The following is a 16483-nucleotide window of genomic DNA, read 5'->3' on the forward strand; positions in this document are numbered from 1 at the left end:
GTTGCTTATTTAAAAAAAAAAAATTTTCTGACATGACTCGGGTCCTAACTCTGATTCTAATGAATGAACACCCTCCCCGCTTTTCATTCACACCTATATCTCTGTGTGTGTTCACTTACATTCACTGTCTCTCCTAGCATCCAGTCTCCAACCTCACAATTTTCGCGCCCCTCTTCTCCTTCTTCCCCTGACTCTGTATGCGGGTATCTCTGCCTTCCTCCAGTGTCCCTCTCTCAGGCCCCAACATTCCCCTCCCAATGTGGTATCTAGGGGAAAGCCCTACTCCACCTGATCCCCCGTCTCAGCTTCTCTCAGGCAAACACCTTTCCACATATCTCCAATACCAGAAGTTAACTCATCAAATCTAACAGCGATAAAAATCTTCAGCGTTTTAATTTAGTGGGGTTGGGAGGTGACTGGGGGATTTCTGGGGATCCTCCAAGGCCCTCAAATCACTGAACCAACAGTCCGCAAGGATACTACGTTTATTGTGCCTATGTGAACTACAGTTTCCTTACTCGCAAATAGGATTGACGTCTCCCATGATACTTTCTGCAACTGGGACTTTGTGAAAAATCTAAATTTTTTATTGGGGTGGCATCAACTTAGAGGCAGCTTGATTTCTGTGGGTTACACCTCTGCTCCTTAGGGTGTTCAGTCAACTCGAAACCCCGAGAGAAACTTGGAACAGCCACTAAGCAAGTAGAGGAGGTTCCAGAAATACATTTCCCAGAAGTCTAAGCGAGCATCACCGCTTTAGGGTGCCAATGTGTCAAGGGCCTGGAGTATTTGTGTCCCAGTCCCCTCCCCTTGGCCTCGCCACAGAACCGGACCTTTCCTAAACCAAGTAGTCCGGTCGTTACCTAGGATACCACCAGGTTTTGGTCCCTTGGTTACCATGGATCCCTGCTCAATCCTACCCACCGCGCAGAAATACAAAAGAGATCCGGTGGTGCTGCGTGTGCACACACGCAACACCCTTCCGAGTCCCAGAAAGCATTTTGCTAAACCTTCCTCTCAGTGGTTCAGGAGGTAGCACAGCGGACGCTCCTCCCGAACCCATGGTTGCCATGGAGATGGAGAAGCTGACGGCGTCCTAGTGAGAGCGGTGATTGGTGCAGAACCCTGCGAATCCCGGGAAGGCCCATAGAGAACTGACCAAAAAAAAAAAAAAAAAAAAATGTGGTGGGGGGCATGCGCGGTCTGGAAGGCGGTGCTACCATCCCTTGCCCCCCGAGAGGATTGTGCACGTCGACGGGGCTCTGACGCCTGGATTCGAGACCGGGAGTGTGGGAAGAGACGGCCAGGAGTGCGACCTGATTATTGAGACCAGCTCAATCCCCTGGGGACTGGAAGAAGGGTAGAAACGGAGGCGGGGGTGGGGGAAGGGCAGAAGGGCTTGGAGCTGCTCGCAGAGCTGTCTGGGAGATGTAGTCTAGAGCAAGCGAACGGGAATGCGCATGTTCACGAACGCACAGCCACCCTTGGAGCACTGAAGGAAGGCTGGAAGTCCCTTCACCGGGAGGCCTTGGGAGGGGACTGGGTAGAGTGGACTCTGGGATTCCGGCTGTCCAGCTAGACCTTGGGCGCCGGCAGGGGTCCAGGTACTCCCTGCAAGCCGGCCCAGTGCTGTCGCGCTAGCGCGCGGATCTCGCTGATCGCCACCGTTGCCATGGCGACTGGACACATTGGCACCCTAAAGCGGTGATGCTCGCTTAGACTTCTGGGAAATGTATTTCTGGAACCTCCTCTACTTGCTTAGTGGCTGTTCCAAGTTTCTCTCGGGGTTTCGAGTTGACTGAACACCCTAAGGAGCAGAGGTGTAACCCACAGAAATCAAGCTGCCTCTAAGTTGATGCCACCCCAATAAAAAATTTAGATTTTTCACAAAGTCCCAGTTGCAGAAAGTATCATGGGAGACGTCAATCCTATTTGCGAGTAAGGAAACTGTAGTTCACATAGGCACAATAAACGTAGTATCCTTGCGGACTGTTGGTTCAGTGATTTGAGGGCCTTGGAGGATCCCCAGAAATCCCCCAGTCACCTCCCAACCCCACTAAATTAAAACGCTGAAGATTTTTATCGCTGTTAGATTTGATGAGTTAACTTCTGGTATTGGAGATATGTGGAAAGGTGTTTGCCTGAGAGAAGCTGAGACGGGGGATCAGGTGGAGTAGGGCTTTCCCCTAGATACCACATTGGGAGGGGAATGTTGGGGCCTGAGAGAGGGACCAAGTCCAAGACTGGGTAGAAAACATTAAAGGACTGTTATCGGGAGTCCGGGAGGAGGCAGCAGTGGTACTGATGTTCGAATGCAGCTGCTGCTAGTGAAAAGAGATGTTTCTAAGCTTAAGCAGCAGTCTGTGTTTAGAACAGAGTAAGCTACCAGATACTACATAGGCCCGGCTAAAAGGAGGTCTACAAAGCACGTGGCTCATAAAGAGTTCCCATGGGTTTCTGGGGTGTGACTGGCCTGTCATTGCTTGTCCCCTCAGATGTCCTCTGCATGGAGAAGGTCTCAGGATCAAGCAACCCAGCATGTGGTAGGCACTCAGTAAGCATTCACTGCCCCTGGCCATCCTTATCACACATGCCTCCTACGATTGCTTTTCTAGGGACAGACACTGGCCTCAAAGACCTGATCTGATACTCTGATGAGACCCACCTCAGGCTGTGCACCCCCAGAAAATGAGCCAGCTGTGGTGAAGCTGGAGGACTCTGACAACAACAACGATGAGAGAGAAGATACATTGTGGGACCCAGGCCCTGAGGCTGCACGTCTACGCTTCAGGTGCTTTCGGTATGAGGATGCAATAGGTCCTCAGGAAGCCCTGGCCCGGCTCCGAGAACTGTGTCACCAGTGGCTACGCCCAGAGATACACTCCAAGGAACAGATGCTGGAACTCTTGGTGCTGGAGCAGTTCCTTGGTGCACTGCCTCCTGAGATCCAGGCCCATGTGCAAGGGCAGTGGCCAGGCAGCCCTGAAGAGGCTGCTGCCTTGGTTGACAGATTTCGATGGGAGCTTGATGGACCTCGGAAATGGGTGAGTCCGTAGCCTATAATGGGTGGTTGTCAGATATGTCCTATGAAGCCAGCCAGGCACAGTCCATCATTGACCACTGTGGTTTCAGGGCCATGGGACAGCACTGGACCACTGGTTGGGGCTGGAGCATTGTCATGTTTCACCTCACTCTAAGAGTGCCCATGCCCAGCCAGACATGCTCCTTGGTCATACAGAAGTGTCCACCTATAACGGATCCTTTGTGAGGCTGTCCAGGACAAGAGCCCATACCTGTATTACCTGTCATCCCCAAAGCTAGATGAGTCACAAAGGGTACCATGCAATCCCCTGTTATAGCAAATAGTCCTTTTGCTTTCTGCCCAGGATCAAAAGAGAGGAAGGGGAGGTTTAGGACTTTGGAGGGATTAGTCAGTCTGCATTGGAGTTGGTGCCCATAGACCATGGGTTGTGCCCAGCCCCACACTCTCGCTGGTCCATGCATCTCCATAGGTCACAGTCCAGGTGCAGGGCAAGGAAGTCCTATCAGAGAAGATGGAACCCTCCAGCTTCCAGGCTAGACCTCACATCAACCTTCAGACTCCAGAGCCTGGGGCTGAGACTCCCCCAGATGCCATGCAGGAATTGCCGCTGAACTCACAAATGAAAGAGGAGACAGAGTTGATGGAGAATCCAGGTGAGAGCAGGCAACATGGGCAAGGCCTAAAGCCTTGCTGGGCAAAGCTACTCCACTGAGCCAGAGCTACTCCACTGAGCCAGGCCCTGCTAGATGAAGTAGTTCCAATGTGCCTCTGGCCTTTCTCTCCCCTCCAGTCCAGCCAGTACAGGCACTGTCCCTGACCACCACTGCCCCATCTCCAAGCATCATGGGACAGGCTGACCCACAGAAATAGATATACACAAACAGTGCTTCCAGAAATCCCTATTCGACTGTATTCCCACTGGGCCCTCAGCTTCCCTACCTTGTCCTTCCCAGCTTTGAGAGTGTGCCATATCTCCCTTATGTCTGGAACCTAGCATCTACCACCTCTAAGAAACGTGGAAACTTCCTTGAGCTGCCTGACTCCACTCTTTCTCCCCAGAGCTCCTGGAGTCTGGGCCTCTTCCTGCCCTTCAAGAGGCTGCAGCCACTCTCCTACGTAAGGAGGCCCAGGTGAGACCTATACAGAATGTAAGCGACCCTGTGCCCTGTGAGCCTATGATAGGTGGGTGTCAGATATGTCCTATGAAGCCAGCCAGGCACAGTCCATCATTAACCACTGTGGTTTCAGGGCCATGGGACAGCACTGGACCAGACCTCACCTCACAGCGACACTGAGCCTGATGTGCCCCCATGGAGCGAAGACCCTATGCCCCTGTGGCATGAGGAAGTAGGTGCCATCTTTTCACCAGGTTAGTGAGATGGACAGGGTGGAACTGAGCCCTCCTCCTGATCCACTCCATCCATGAGCTCTCTGTCTCTACTCAAAACAGCCCAGCCACTGCAGGGCCTCCTTTAGCTTTCTCTGCCACAGACCCCTTGGCTCTTTCTGACTTTGTCTTGAATCATCCTATCTTCCTGAAGACAGCGTCTCCCAGTCATGGCATTCTTCATGGCCTTCACACTCTTGCCTGTTGGATAACAGAGTAGGGAAGTTTGGGACCTAGCGAAGAGAGCTTACTAGTAGGCAAGGCGAGAGTAGTTCTGACACAGCATAGGCAACTACTGAGGACAGAGCAGACCCATGCCTGGCCACCCAGACTACTCTCTTTCTTGGTTTACTTCCTTGTGTGCATGCATCATCCTGTGAATTCTGGTATGGGAAGTAAAAACTCGAAAGGACACAGATCTAAAACACATTTGTCGAGCCCTTGTTAGACAGTTTATCTTTCCATTATTGGAGTTCAGGGATTGTGTGTGCCAGGTAAGCACACTTTCACTGAACTACACCCCCCGGCTTCCCACCGATGGGTTATGGACAAGAACGCTACTATTGAGTCATGCCTCCAACCTCTCCCTGGCAGAGTCTAAGCCTTTGTCCCACCACTGAGCCACGTGTTAGCCCCCCTCCCAGGCTGGAGTTTTACCAATAAGCTATGCCCTCAATCCCACAACTGTTCTGTTAGACTCACTCTCAGGATTCTTTTTTAATTGCTGCTGTTGATAGGTCCTCTCCTTTTGGGATTCACATGTCTCACTAGTAGGGAATTGTCTTGAAATATTTCTTGCAGCATGATGTGATTGACTGAGGCTCTTGGGCTCTGGGATGGTCCTCTAATGTTATCACTTCAGTTTTCCACCCTCTTTGTTGTCTGTGAGTTCCAGCACGTGGCGTGTATCATAGCACGCACACAGAGTTTGGATGGCAAACTGCAGGAGTTAGTTTTCTCTCTCCATCGAGATCAAACTCAGGTCATGAGGCTTGGCAGCACCCTAAGGCAGAAAAGAGCATCCAGCATAAGTGCCTGCTGCCTCAGAATTTACCTGTCCTCATCAGCCCTCTTTGTGTTGCACAGGGAGGAACCACTTTGTCCCGCTTGGACCCGCTTCCCTCTTCCTCCACAGCTCCAGTCTCTCAGCTCTCTTGCAGGCCCCCTGGCTGCTTCCTCCTCCTTGGGCTGCTCTTGCTGTAGACAGCCACCCACACCTGTTGCTTTCAAGCATGAGTTCATCTTCCCCTCCATGGTTTCTGGCATGCCCCTTGGCCACTTACCTCATCCTCCATCTGTGTCTTTTGTGGCAGACGGAGTTTTGTGAGAGAGAGTCATGTTTTGTTCTGAGATGGGGTCTACTATATCCTAAGCTGGCTTGGAACTCAGTATGTAGCTGAGATTTGACCTTGAACAACTGATGCTCCTGCCTCTGCTTATCAAGTGCTGGGATTACAAGAGTAGAACACATCTCCTGGTTTATGCAGTGTTGGGGATAGAACTAAGGGCTTCATGCATGCCACAAGCATTTAACCAGCCAACACACATCCTCAGCCCTATTAGTGATTCGGTGGGGGTGAGGGTGTTGTGTGTGTGTGTTTGTGTGTATATGCATTTATGCACACACATGTATACCAGGGATTGAACCCTAGACTTTTGCACATGTTAAACATGCACTCTACCGTTAGACCTATCCTCCCAGAGATCTTTGTAGTACTTCTTTATGATGGTACTTTAAATGTTAAGACTATGTAAGAAACAGCATTTGCAGGGCAGTGACAGAAGGCAGAAGTAGTTTGATACACTGTGATACATCAGCAAGCAAGACTATAAAGAGAGCCTGTCTTCACAAAGCCATTCTACCAGCTGCTTTAGGTAGCAGTATGTCCTCATATGTGCAGTCAAGCAAAATCTCAGTATCCTGGAGTCCCTGCATTTGGGATGTATCTTGGCTAGCCACAACCTAGCCTAGAGGCCATAATGATCTGACTTATCCTGAATCAAAATTGGCTCAGCAGGACCACCCATCCTAAATCAGCATCAACACTTTGCAGCTAGGGCTTATCCTACATAGTTAGCAGGTAGTAGTCCAGGAGGCAAAAGCATGCTAGTTTCACAAAGTTTCAGGAGCTCAGAACAGTATCCATAGTTAATGGATTCACATGGTGGAAACTCCAAATGGTATGCAAAGAGTACAACAGTGCAGTGCCCCATCAGCGGCATCCAGCAGCCAACATAACAAGTTCTGCCTGTGCCTTCCAGCAGACACAATATAATCATACACTGCATAACAGAGTATTAGTCAGTCCTGTCCACAAACAACAGTTATCTTATGATACTGCCAAAGCTCGATATGGTTCCACACATAGCACTTGGGAGGTGGAAGCAGAAGTTAGGCAGAAGCTAGAGGACTGCCATGTCTTCAAGGCCTGTCTCAAAAGTTAGGGCTGGCAAGATGGCTCAAGAAGAAGGAGCACTTGCTCCTAAGCCAGCAACTTGAGTTCAATCTCCAGGACCCACATGGTAGAAGGAGAAGAATCACTTCCCATGAGTTGTCTTCTGACTTCCACACATGCATCATGGAATACACGTTGCTATATATACATGCATATACAGCAAAAATAATTATTTTAATGTAAAACCCAAAACCACTTGACAACACCTTTCTGTAGAGTTTTCCCTTTAGTTAACCAACACAGTCCCACAAGTGTAGAGTACACAATGAAATACTGTTCCGAAAGCACACAGCAAACCAGAAATGGTAGCAAGAGATTATGGGCCCTTAATCCCAGCACTGGGCAGAGAAAGGCAACAGATTTCTGTGGATTTAAAGACAACCAGGTCTACATAACAGACCAGTCAGGGCTACATAGTGAGACCTGTTGATTTATACCAAAAACAAAAAAGCAGAAAGATAAAAAGGAATTTTTTTGTTTTGTTTCTTTAATGGAGCTGGAGAGATGGCTCAATGGTTAAAAGCACAGGTTGTTCTTCCAGAGGACCTAGGTTTGATTCCCAGCACCCACATGGTGGCTCAAAACTGTCCCAGAGAATCTGGCTGGCCATTGCAGGCATTGCACACACACACAGACATACATACAGGCAAAACTCCTCATACATATATAAAATAAAGATGAAAGGGTGTTTGTTATTTGAAGCGTGTGTGTGTGTGTGTGTGTGTGTGTGTGTGTGCGTACACACACAAACATGCAAGTGCAGTTTTTTTGCTTTGATTTCTTTCTTTGATGTTGTTTTTCTCTATGTATCCAAGGAGTCTTGACTCCACTTGTATTCAAAGCTGGCATCAAATTTACGCTGTGTTTCTGCCTCAGACACCAAGAGTATCTGGGATTATAGGCATGTACCACTACGCACTGGCAAGAAAAGTTTAAAAAGAAGAAAATGTTTAAAGGGCTGGAAAGACTGCATAGCCGATAAGAGAGCATACTTTTTGCAGAGGACCGAGGTTGGATTCCAAGCACCCAGGTCAGGTGACTCACAACCCCTGTACATCTAGCTCTAGGGGCCCTGATACTCTCTTCTGAGCTTTGAATTCAGTGCATTCACATGCACACGGACATACACATATATACATACCTTAAAAATACAGAGACATAGTGGTGCCCACCTTTAAGTGTACTTAAGTACACTTTCAGTACATGGAGGCCTGAAAAGCTCTATAAATTTGAGGCTAGCCAGGGCTATACAGACCCTGTCTCAAAATAAAAATAGTGTTTTAAAATGAACAACCCTAGGGCTGGAAAAAATGAATGCCTCACAACCATCTTAACTCCAGTTAAGATGGATCCAACACTCTCTGGCCTCCTCTGGCCCCGGGCATGCACATGATGTACAGACATACATAAAGGAAAAAATACCCATACACACAAAATAAGCTTAAAATATATATTTTTAATGAATAAGCCAGGCATAGTGACAGACACCTTTAATCCCAGCACTTGAGAGGCAGAGGCACTTGGGAGGTTCCAGGCCACTGGTCTGCATAATGAGTTCCATTACAGCCGGGGATGCATAGGGATGCATAGTGACACTCTATCTTAATAAATAAATAAATAAATAAATAAATAAATAAATAAATAAATAAGAAAGAACATACATTGCTTGGTGAGATGATTCACCAGAATCCCCATGGTGAAAGGAAAAGATCAACTCCTCCAGGTTGTCCTCTGACCTCCATATGTGCCTTATAGCAGAAGTGTGTGTGCGTGCACGTACACACACACACACACACACACACACACACACACACACAAATAAACAAATGATAGGTTTTAAATATATATATTAAGAAAACATGGGGGCAAGAGAGAGAGATGCTCAGTAATTAAGAGCACTTACTGCTTTTCAAACCCACATCAGGAAGTTCACAATCTCCTGTAACTCTGGTTCCAGGGGGATCTGATGCACTCTGACCTCCTAGGGCATCTGCATACACATGGTTACACGAGCTCATGCAGTCACATGTACATATTTCTTTTAAAACTTCTCATGGATGCCCAAATGACCTCATTCTGATCCTGTTTTCATGCCATACGCTTAGTAAACAGCAGGGGTCACCACAGGACTTCACACGGCTCTGTAGACTCCTGGCTCTCTGTGGTCACTCCTTTGTCAACAGTTCTTTGGATTGCTTCTCTTTAAGTACTGTTCACAGGTCATTAACACAAGGAGGAACACAACTACTCAATAGGAATGTGTAAAAGTGGAATTCCTGGGACGGTGTGAAACCCCGCTGTTTTCATTTTTATGAGGTTTGTTTTGGTTTTTGTTTTTAAGATAGTATCTCATGTGACCTACCTGGCCTTGAACTTGATTTGTTGACCTCTGTCCCTCAGAATCTGGGATTGGAAGTACTCACCACCAATGCCCTGTGCATTTTCTGTTTTGATTCAGTTTTCCCGACCCAACATGTGTTGCGCCAGCAATGCATAGAAACTCTTAAGATTATGGAAACAAGGCTAGAGAGATGGCTCAGCAGTGAAGAGCACACTGGCTTCTCTTGCAGTTCCCAGCACCCACACGTCAGCATACAACCATCTGTAACGCCAGTGTCAGGAAACCCAGCCTTTATCTCTGGCCTCTTCAGGCACTGACACCTCCTATGTCACACATAGTGCCCAGACATACATGCAGCCCAAAACACCTCTACATGGGGGGGGGGGGGAAGGATATGGCTCAATGGTAGAATATCTGCCTAGCACCTGAGACCTCCTGGGTTCAAATCCCATCTCTGGAAAAAAAAATAATAATTGCTGAGAACCAGAAACAAACTAGCCCCACTGTAAATTTTTCTAAGCAGTGACTACCATATTTTATGGAGTCTAAGTAATTAGGTTTTTTTTTTGTTTTTTTTTTTTCATGTTCATATCCTTCCACAGTGTGGCTGTCAGGCCACTGTTAGTTTATGGGAAGTTTATGGGAGCTCTGTAGTAAATTAATTAGCCCTTCGTCTCTGGAAAGTTGTTAGCTCGGCTTTGGATTCTGGTTTCCTTTGGTATATTGTAACTTATCTTACTTCCCTTGGGTGCTTCTTGGATTTTCTGTCACCCATTTTTTTCTCCATCCCCAGTGATCTCAGTGGATACTTCACCCCTCCCTTGATTATCTTCTTACACAAGCTCACCCTGTAGCCCACTGTGCCTGAGGCTAGCACCTGGAAGGTTCACTCTAGCAAGGAAATACTTCTACATAGACTACATAGACAGCTCCCATGTTGATCACATATAGGTCATGTTCATCTCATCTCTAACCCCCAAGCCTTCATGGAATCTCCTTGCCTGGGTCATCTCAAATGTGGTAAGCCTAAACCCAAGACTAAAGAACTACATTATTTTAATGCTGCATGTTAATGTCACCTCCGGATTTTATTGAATCTACATTCTTCCCTGCATTTTTCAAGACCCTCATTGGCCACCTAAACTGCGCCCTACTGTCACCCCAGAATTCTTCCAAAAAGAGGTTCCCACCCCCACCCCCGACGACTTGAGTCAAATAAGGAAAGCCTCGGGGCTCTACCCATCTCAGGGAAACTTGTTCAGATAGAACTGCCACTCTTATCTCCTTTCTGCCTCACCAGTCAGTTCCAAGCCTATATAGTTCAGTCTCCCAGAGTTCCATGAGTTAGCACAGAAAGCCAGAGTCTCATAAAGAATGGGTCCCATTGTGCAGGGTTTACGCTGCAGATGGACAGCATCACGGCAGAGCCAGAATCGATGAGCCCCCACCTCCATGTCCCCTGGGATCTGAACATGGCTAGCCTTTCTGGACAGATGCAGTCCCCTACCAGAGAAGGTGGCTCTGCCCATGCCCTGGTACTCCCCAGCGACCCAGGAGGCGAACAGGACCCTGCCTGCGAGGATCTCTGCCCTAGTGTGGGCCCAGCACTGGTGGCGACTCGCTGGTATGCCCCAAGGGGCCGGAGCCAAAACCACCCTAGCACAGGGACTGGAGTGATGCGAGGCGGCTGCTGCGACGTGTGTGGCAAGGTGTTCAGCCAGCGAAGCAATTTGCTGCGGCACCGGAAGATCCACACAGGCGAGAGACCGTTTGTGTGTGGCGAGTGTGGCCGCAGCTTCAGCCGCAGCTCTCACCTGTTGCGCCACCAGCTCACGCATACTGAGGAACGGCCTTTCGTGTGCCGCGACTGTGGCCAGGGCTTTGTGCGCAGCGCCCGCCTGGAGGAGCACCGGCGCGTGCACACGGGCGAGCAACCGTTCCGCTGCGCAGAGTGCGGTCAGAGTTTTCGGCAGCGCTCCAACCTACTGCAGCACCAGCGCATCCACGGCGACCCGCCCGGTCCGGCGCCGTCCATCCTGCCCCTCGCCGGAGTCCCCGAGCCCCCGGGCCCTTTCCCGTGCAGCGAGTGCTGCGAGAGCTTCCCGCGACGCTCTGTGCTACTCGAGCACCAGGCGGTGCACACCGGGGACAAGTCCTTCGGATGCGTGGAGTGCGGCGAGCGCTTCGGCCGCCGCTCAGTGCTGCTGCAGCACCGGCGCGTGCACAGCGGCGATCGGCCCTTCGCTTGTGCCGAGTGCGGCCAAAGCTTCCGGCAGCGCTCCAACCTCACCCAGCACCGGCGCATCCACACCGGCGAGCGGCCCTTCGCCTGCGCCGAATGTGGCAAGGCCTTCCGCCAGCGGCCCACGCTAACACAGCACCTGCGTGTGCACACGGGTGAGAAGCCTTTCGCGTGTCCCGAGTGCGGCCAACGCTTCAGCCAGCGACTCAAGCTCACGCGCCACCAAAGGACCCATACGGGCGAGAAGCCCTACCGCTGTGGTGAGTGCGACCTCGGCTTCACGCAGGTGTCCCGGCTCACCGAGCACCAGCGCATCCACACCGGGGAGCGGCCCTTCGCCTGTCCCGAATGTGGCCAGAGCTTCCGGCAGCACGCCAACCTCATCCAGCACCGACGCATCCATACGGGCGAGCGGCCCTACGCGTGCCCCGAGTGTGGCAAGGCCTTCCGCCAGCGGCCCACGCTCACGCAGCACCTGCGCACCCACCGGCGCGAAAAGCCCTTCGTCTGCCAGGACTGTGGCCGCCGCTTCCACCAGAGCACCAAGCTCATCCAGCACCAGCGTGTCCACAGCACTGAGTAGCTGTACAGCACCGAGCAGGTCAAAACACCTACAGGGTTGGTGTGAGGCTGGCATCACCCAACAGGCCCGAGTAGAGCCTGGGCTTCAGTAGTGCTCAATAAATAGATGATGCTTCCCCAACCTGGACAGTTCCTCTGCCCACCTTACCGCTGTTTCCATGCCGGTATAAGCTCTGCACGCAAGGCTTCCAGGGGAGGCTACACACCCCTTCCACAGTGGCACTACCACACCTGCTTTCTTATGGGATATACCCTGTAGCATACTTCTGGCTTAGACAGCGGGGATGCCCATCCTCAGATGGGGTAGAGTAGCCACATTCACAAAGGAGGACATCTGCCATGGGGCTAGTCAAGGGAGGTCTACCAACTGTCAATGGTGGGTGACTGAAAAGGGTAGTCCAGCTGGGTGTGGTAGTACACATGTGTAGCCCCAGCATCAGGGGGGCTTAGACAGGAGGATTGCAGGGAGTTTGAGTTCAGTCTGGGTGACACCATAAGCTGTTATTTCAAAAGCACACATTGAGTGTGGTGGCACACACATGTGACCCCAGCAGGTGGGGGACAAAGAGACAAGATAATTGCCAAACGTTCAACAGGTAAGTCTATGAAACAAGTTTCTGGACAGCCAGAGTTGCATATTGAGAACCTCTGACCTCCACAATCTGTTTTCTGGGTTATGTTTGCACAGGCACATACACAAGTAAATAAATGGTGAAAGAAAAAAAAAAAAAAGACTTTAAGCCTGGCAATGGTGGCGCACGCCTTTAATCCCAGCACTTGGGAGGCAGAGGCAGGCGGATTTCTGAGTTCGAGGCCAGCCTGGTCTACAGAGTGAGTTCCAGGACAGCCAGGGCTACACAGAGAAACCCTGTCTCGGAAAAAAACAAAAAATAAATAAATAAATAAAAAATAAAAAGGAAAGAGAGGAAGAGCAAGAACAGTGCCATTTGAGTCAGGGTCCCCAGAAAGAAGGCAGGTTCAGCAATGGGTGTCAGCACTCAGCTGGATGGAAGCAGAGGGTTATCATCAAAGAGAGTGAGAGACTGTAGTACCAGCACAAGCACAAACTTAGGACTTGCAGTTATCCAAAGCTTTTTGAGGTAGAACTCAGAAAAGTGATCAGGCTTAGTAGTGAAGATCTGTAAGCAACTTCCCAATGTTTTAAAGTGAAGTGTGAAGGAGGTGGAACTTGGGAGGAGCCATTTGGGAGCTTTGATCATGGAGCATCCAGTCCCAAAGTGATGGAGAATCCTGAGGAAGAACCTTTAGGGCTTTCTTCCCAGGGAGCATGAAAGCCTGGCTCAGGGTGGTGTAGAAATCTATTAGAAAGGCCTTAGCTGCCAGGTGAAGAGATTGCTGTACCCTGGTAGGATGCCACCCTTCCCATACCCACTGGCACCTAGTTTTTCAGAAAGGCCTCTGTGGAGTCTCTGCCCTGTGGTGAAGCCCAGATAGACAAGTCTAGAGCCCAGAGGCAGGAATTTATGTGGTATCTCAGCCTTTGTCAGAAGGCAGGAACTCATGGTGTCTTCCCTGACAATGCCACCACATTCCAGAGCCTTGGGAGGGCATGGGCCTCCAAAGGGGTTGCCTACCTCTCAAGCTCTCCATCTTCCTCTGAGCCAATTCCCATGACATTGTTTCCCTGTGCCCAAATCCACTATCCAGTCACTTTCATCCCAACAGCACCCTGCCCCCAAGCCCTCACACTGTCATAAGCAGGCAAAGCTTTCCTCTTGCCAGCGGGAGGAGCACAGAGGAATGAACATGGGAGGTGGCCATGATACAGAATGGGAGGTTTAACCTGGAAGTTCAGATATATCAGGGTTTTCCTACCCCCATGGGTTCACAGCCAACAGGTGCTAAGAAAGGATGAGGGGACTCCCAAACTAGAGAGCACAGGCTGCAGGACCAGGACCAGTTGCTCTGTCCTATGGACTTGGTTCCCCTCATTCCAGCCAAAGGCTCCTTCCACCATGGCTATGTTCATACCTCTACTAGGGTCTCCTTCATCGTGAAGTCTTCAGGAGTGCGTTCAGCAGGTAGTCATGGGGAATACAGCTGACAACAGTTTACATGACCCTGGACATCTCAGGCCTGGTGCTCCGTGACACCCGCCTCCTTTGCAATAGCCATATTCCCTCCCATCTCACTGGTTATGACTTTGACACAGTTGTTCCACTCTTTCCAAGGGGTACTGGGGTGGAAGTAGTCAAAGGAGTCCCATGTGACATGACTCAGCTCAGGCCCTAGGCCCCAGTTAAGGCCTTTCTCTGGGTAGCTGTGTCAGATTGGCTCTGGCCTTGGCATCTCCAGAATACCATTTTTGTTTGGGTGGTTTGGTTTGGTTTGGTTTTGGTTTGTTTTGTTTTTCAAGACAGGGTTTCTCTGTATAGCCCTGGATGTCCTAGAACTCACTCTGCAGACCGGGCTGGCCTCAAACCCAGAAATCCACCTGCCTCTGCCTCTGCCTCCCAAGTGCTGGAATTTTCGTGCACCACCAGTGCCCAGTTGCCAGAATACCATTTTAAGGCCAGTGTGTCCAAGCTACTTCTGTATGGATAGTTTTACTTGTTCTTACCACTTCATCTTGACACTCCAAACATGGACCTAGCTTCAAGGTTAAGTAGACAAGCCAAACCAAGCCACAGAGAGGCTGATCCTGTGCAGAACAAGGAGGTCCTCGGTCCCTGAGACACTCTTGTTCCCTCCAACTGTCAGCTGTGAGGGGACAAAGACACAGCTTCCTGAGGCAATCCCTAGCACCCCTAATCTTATAGAGATCTGGATTCAGGACAAACTGAGATTCATGGCTCTAGTGCAGAAAAGAATTTCAGCCAGTAAAAAACAAAGTATGGATATTTTAATATAAGCTCTAAGTATGAGGAAAGTGCTCAGAAAGAGACAACATATAATCAAGTGTGGTTATGTTTTCAGAGGGAGAATGGGGGAAGGTAGTGTATATAGGACCCTCAAAGGATAGCCTCAATTGTATTAGCATTAACTATAATACCTTTTTCATGGCTCTCAAGTTACATTCCAAGCAGTTGCTAAAAAACCTTTTTCCTTTCCTCTTCTGAAAAGGTTAGAGGGTAGCTCCGAGATGCCTTGGATGGGATTATACTCGGATAAGATAAAACCAGAAGCTACTATAATTGTACACGTTTAGTGCACATCCTTTTCCTATAAATGGAGTTTCTGGTAAGATTCCTAGAAAATTGTAGGTCTACAGCTGAGAGGGAAGAAATGCCTTGAAGCAGCTGTTAATTGTACTGGCATTCCTACTTCTCCAAGGGAAAAATCAGCTTCAACCAGGCTCCAGAGTCAGAGGCTCTATTCCTTTCTTAAATCCCCATAATTTTCAGTGTTGATCTCTCCTATGTCACAGACTTGGAAAGCTCCTGAGCCAAGCTAAGCGGAATTTAGAATCCAATCCGAGGGGTAGTGAAAGAACACAAGCAGGTAAGAGCTACCCCAGTCAGTAGAACTGCAGGACCAGAAAGATCAGCCAGAGCCCCGTCTAGCCACACCACGAGACTCTGGAAGGGTCAGAAATGGAGGGATATACCTGTAACCACAGACTCAGGAAACAGAGACAACAGGAATAATGTTAGTTCAAGATCAACCTGGACTACATGCTGAATTTAGACTACAGAGATGGATCCTATACAGGAAGAATGCAAGCCAGGAAAACAGCAGCTGTACAAAAATAGTCAGCATAGTAGGGTAGCTGAGAAAACAGTAATGAACAGTTTTAGAGTGATTTTCCTGGGTCTCAGAATGGACTAGCCTTAAAAAGTCAGGAGGAGGAGGAGGAGGGTACTGCCGGCAACAGCGTACGAAGTCCGAAATGTAGAGCTGTGGGTCATGCTGGGTGCCACAAATGCTATCAGATGGCAAAGAGCCTTTATAAGAGCAGAACAGAGTCCTAACCTGTTCCAGCCATGTTTTTCAAGCTGTGACCAGACAAGCAACAGAAGCATTTAACAGACTTTAATAGACTCTGGCTTCTGCTGGTTTCCTAGATGACAACCAGAAGTCACTGACCTATCCTGAGCTGTTTCCTTCTGCCTCCCAAGCACCGTAAACTGTGATTGGATGCAAGCTCACACAACATAGGTCAACCGAGAGGAACAATGCCACTTCTGGTCTCTAGGCCGCAGTCATGAGCCCTGTACCCACGTCCACCTTGGACCCTAGAACTACACGGTTGCTCACCATTTGCTGCACAATAGAAATCTATTTTAAGGAACAAATGTGTTGCCTAGGGTGGCCCTGAACGCCTGGGCTCAAGCCAACTTGATGCCTCAAGCCTCCATAGCAATTCGAGTTTGAAACTAGTTTACATCAATCTGAATCTGGGATTGCGGTGGGATTAAGGGAGCTTGCCTCTGCACCCTTCCGCAACATCCCTTATAACGGTGCGGGCTCT

The 16483-nt window shown here is 49.5% G+C and overlaps 1 protein-coding gene across 4 annotated transcripts; it reads left to right on the forward strand.

Annotated features, from left to right (window-relative positions):
- The first annotated feature begins 1044 nt into the window (after positions 1-1044).
- Positions 1045-12783, forward strand: Mzf1 (myeloid zinc finger 1). Of its 4 annotated transcripts, XM_076927494.1 has the most exons (6): positions 1045-1360; positions 2616-3044; positions 3513-3696; positions 4103-4173; positions 4292-4412; positions 10620-12783. In XM_076927494.1, exons 2-6 carry the CDS (start codon positions 2655-2657, stop codon positions 12050-12052), a joined length of 2199 nt encoding a protein of 732 aa, XP_076783609.1. In that variant the 5' UTR covers positions 1045-1360; positions 2616-2654; the 3' UTR covers positions 12053-12783. The 4 variants fall into 4 exon arrangements, with proteins under 4 accessions (XP_076783609.1, XP_076783610.1, XP_076783612.1 ...); XM_076927495.1 differs by lacking the exons at positions 1045-1360; positions 3513-3696 and having other exon boundaries at positions 2962-3044; XM_076927497.1 differs by lacking the exons at positions 1045-1360; positions 2616-3044; positions 3513-3696; positions 4103-4173 and having other exon boundaries at positions 4292-4390.
- The last annotated feature ends 3700 nt before the right edge of the window (positions 12784-16483 follow it).

Source organism: Arvicanthis niloticus, chromosome 30 (assembly GCF_011762505.2).
Source record: "Arvicanthis niloticus isolate mArvNil1 chromosome 30, mArvNil1.pat.X, whole genome shotgun sequence".
In the NCBI taxonomy this organism is placed as follows: Eukaryota; Metazoa; Chordata; class Mammalia; order Rodentia; family Muridae; genus Arvicanthis; species Arvicanthis niloticus.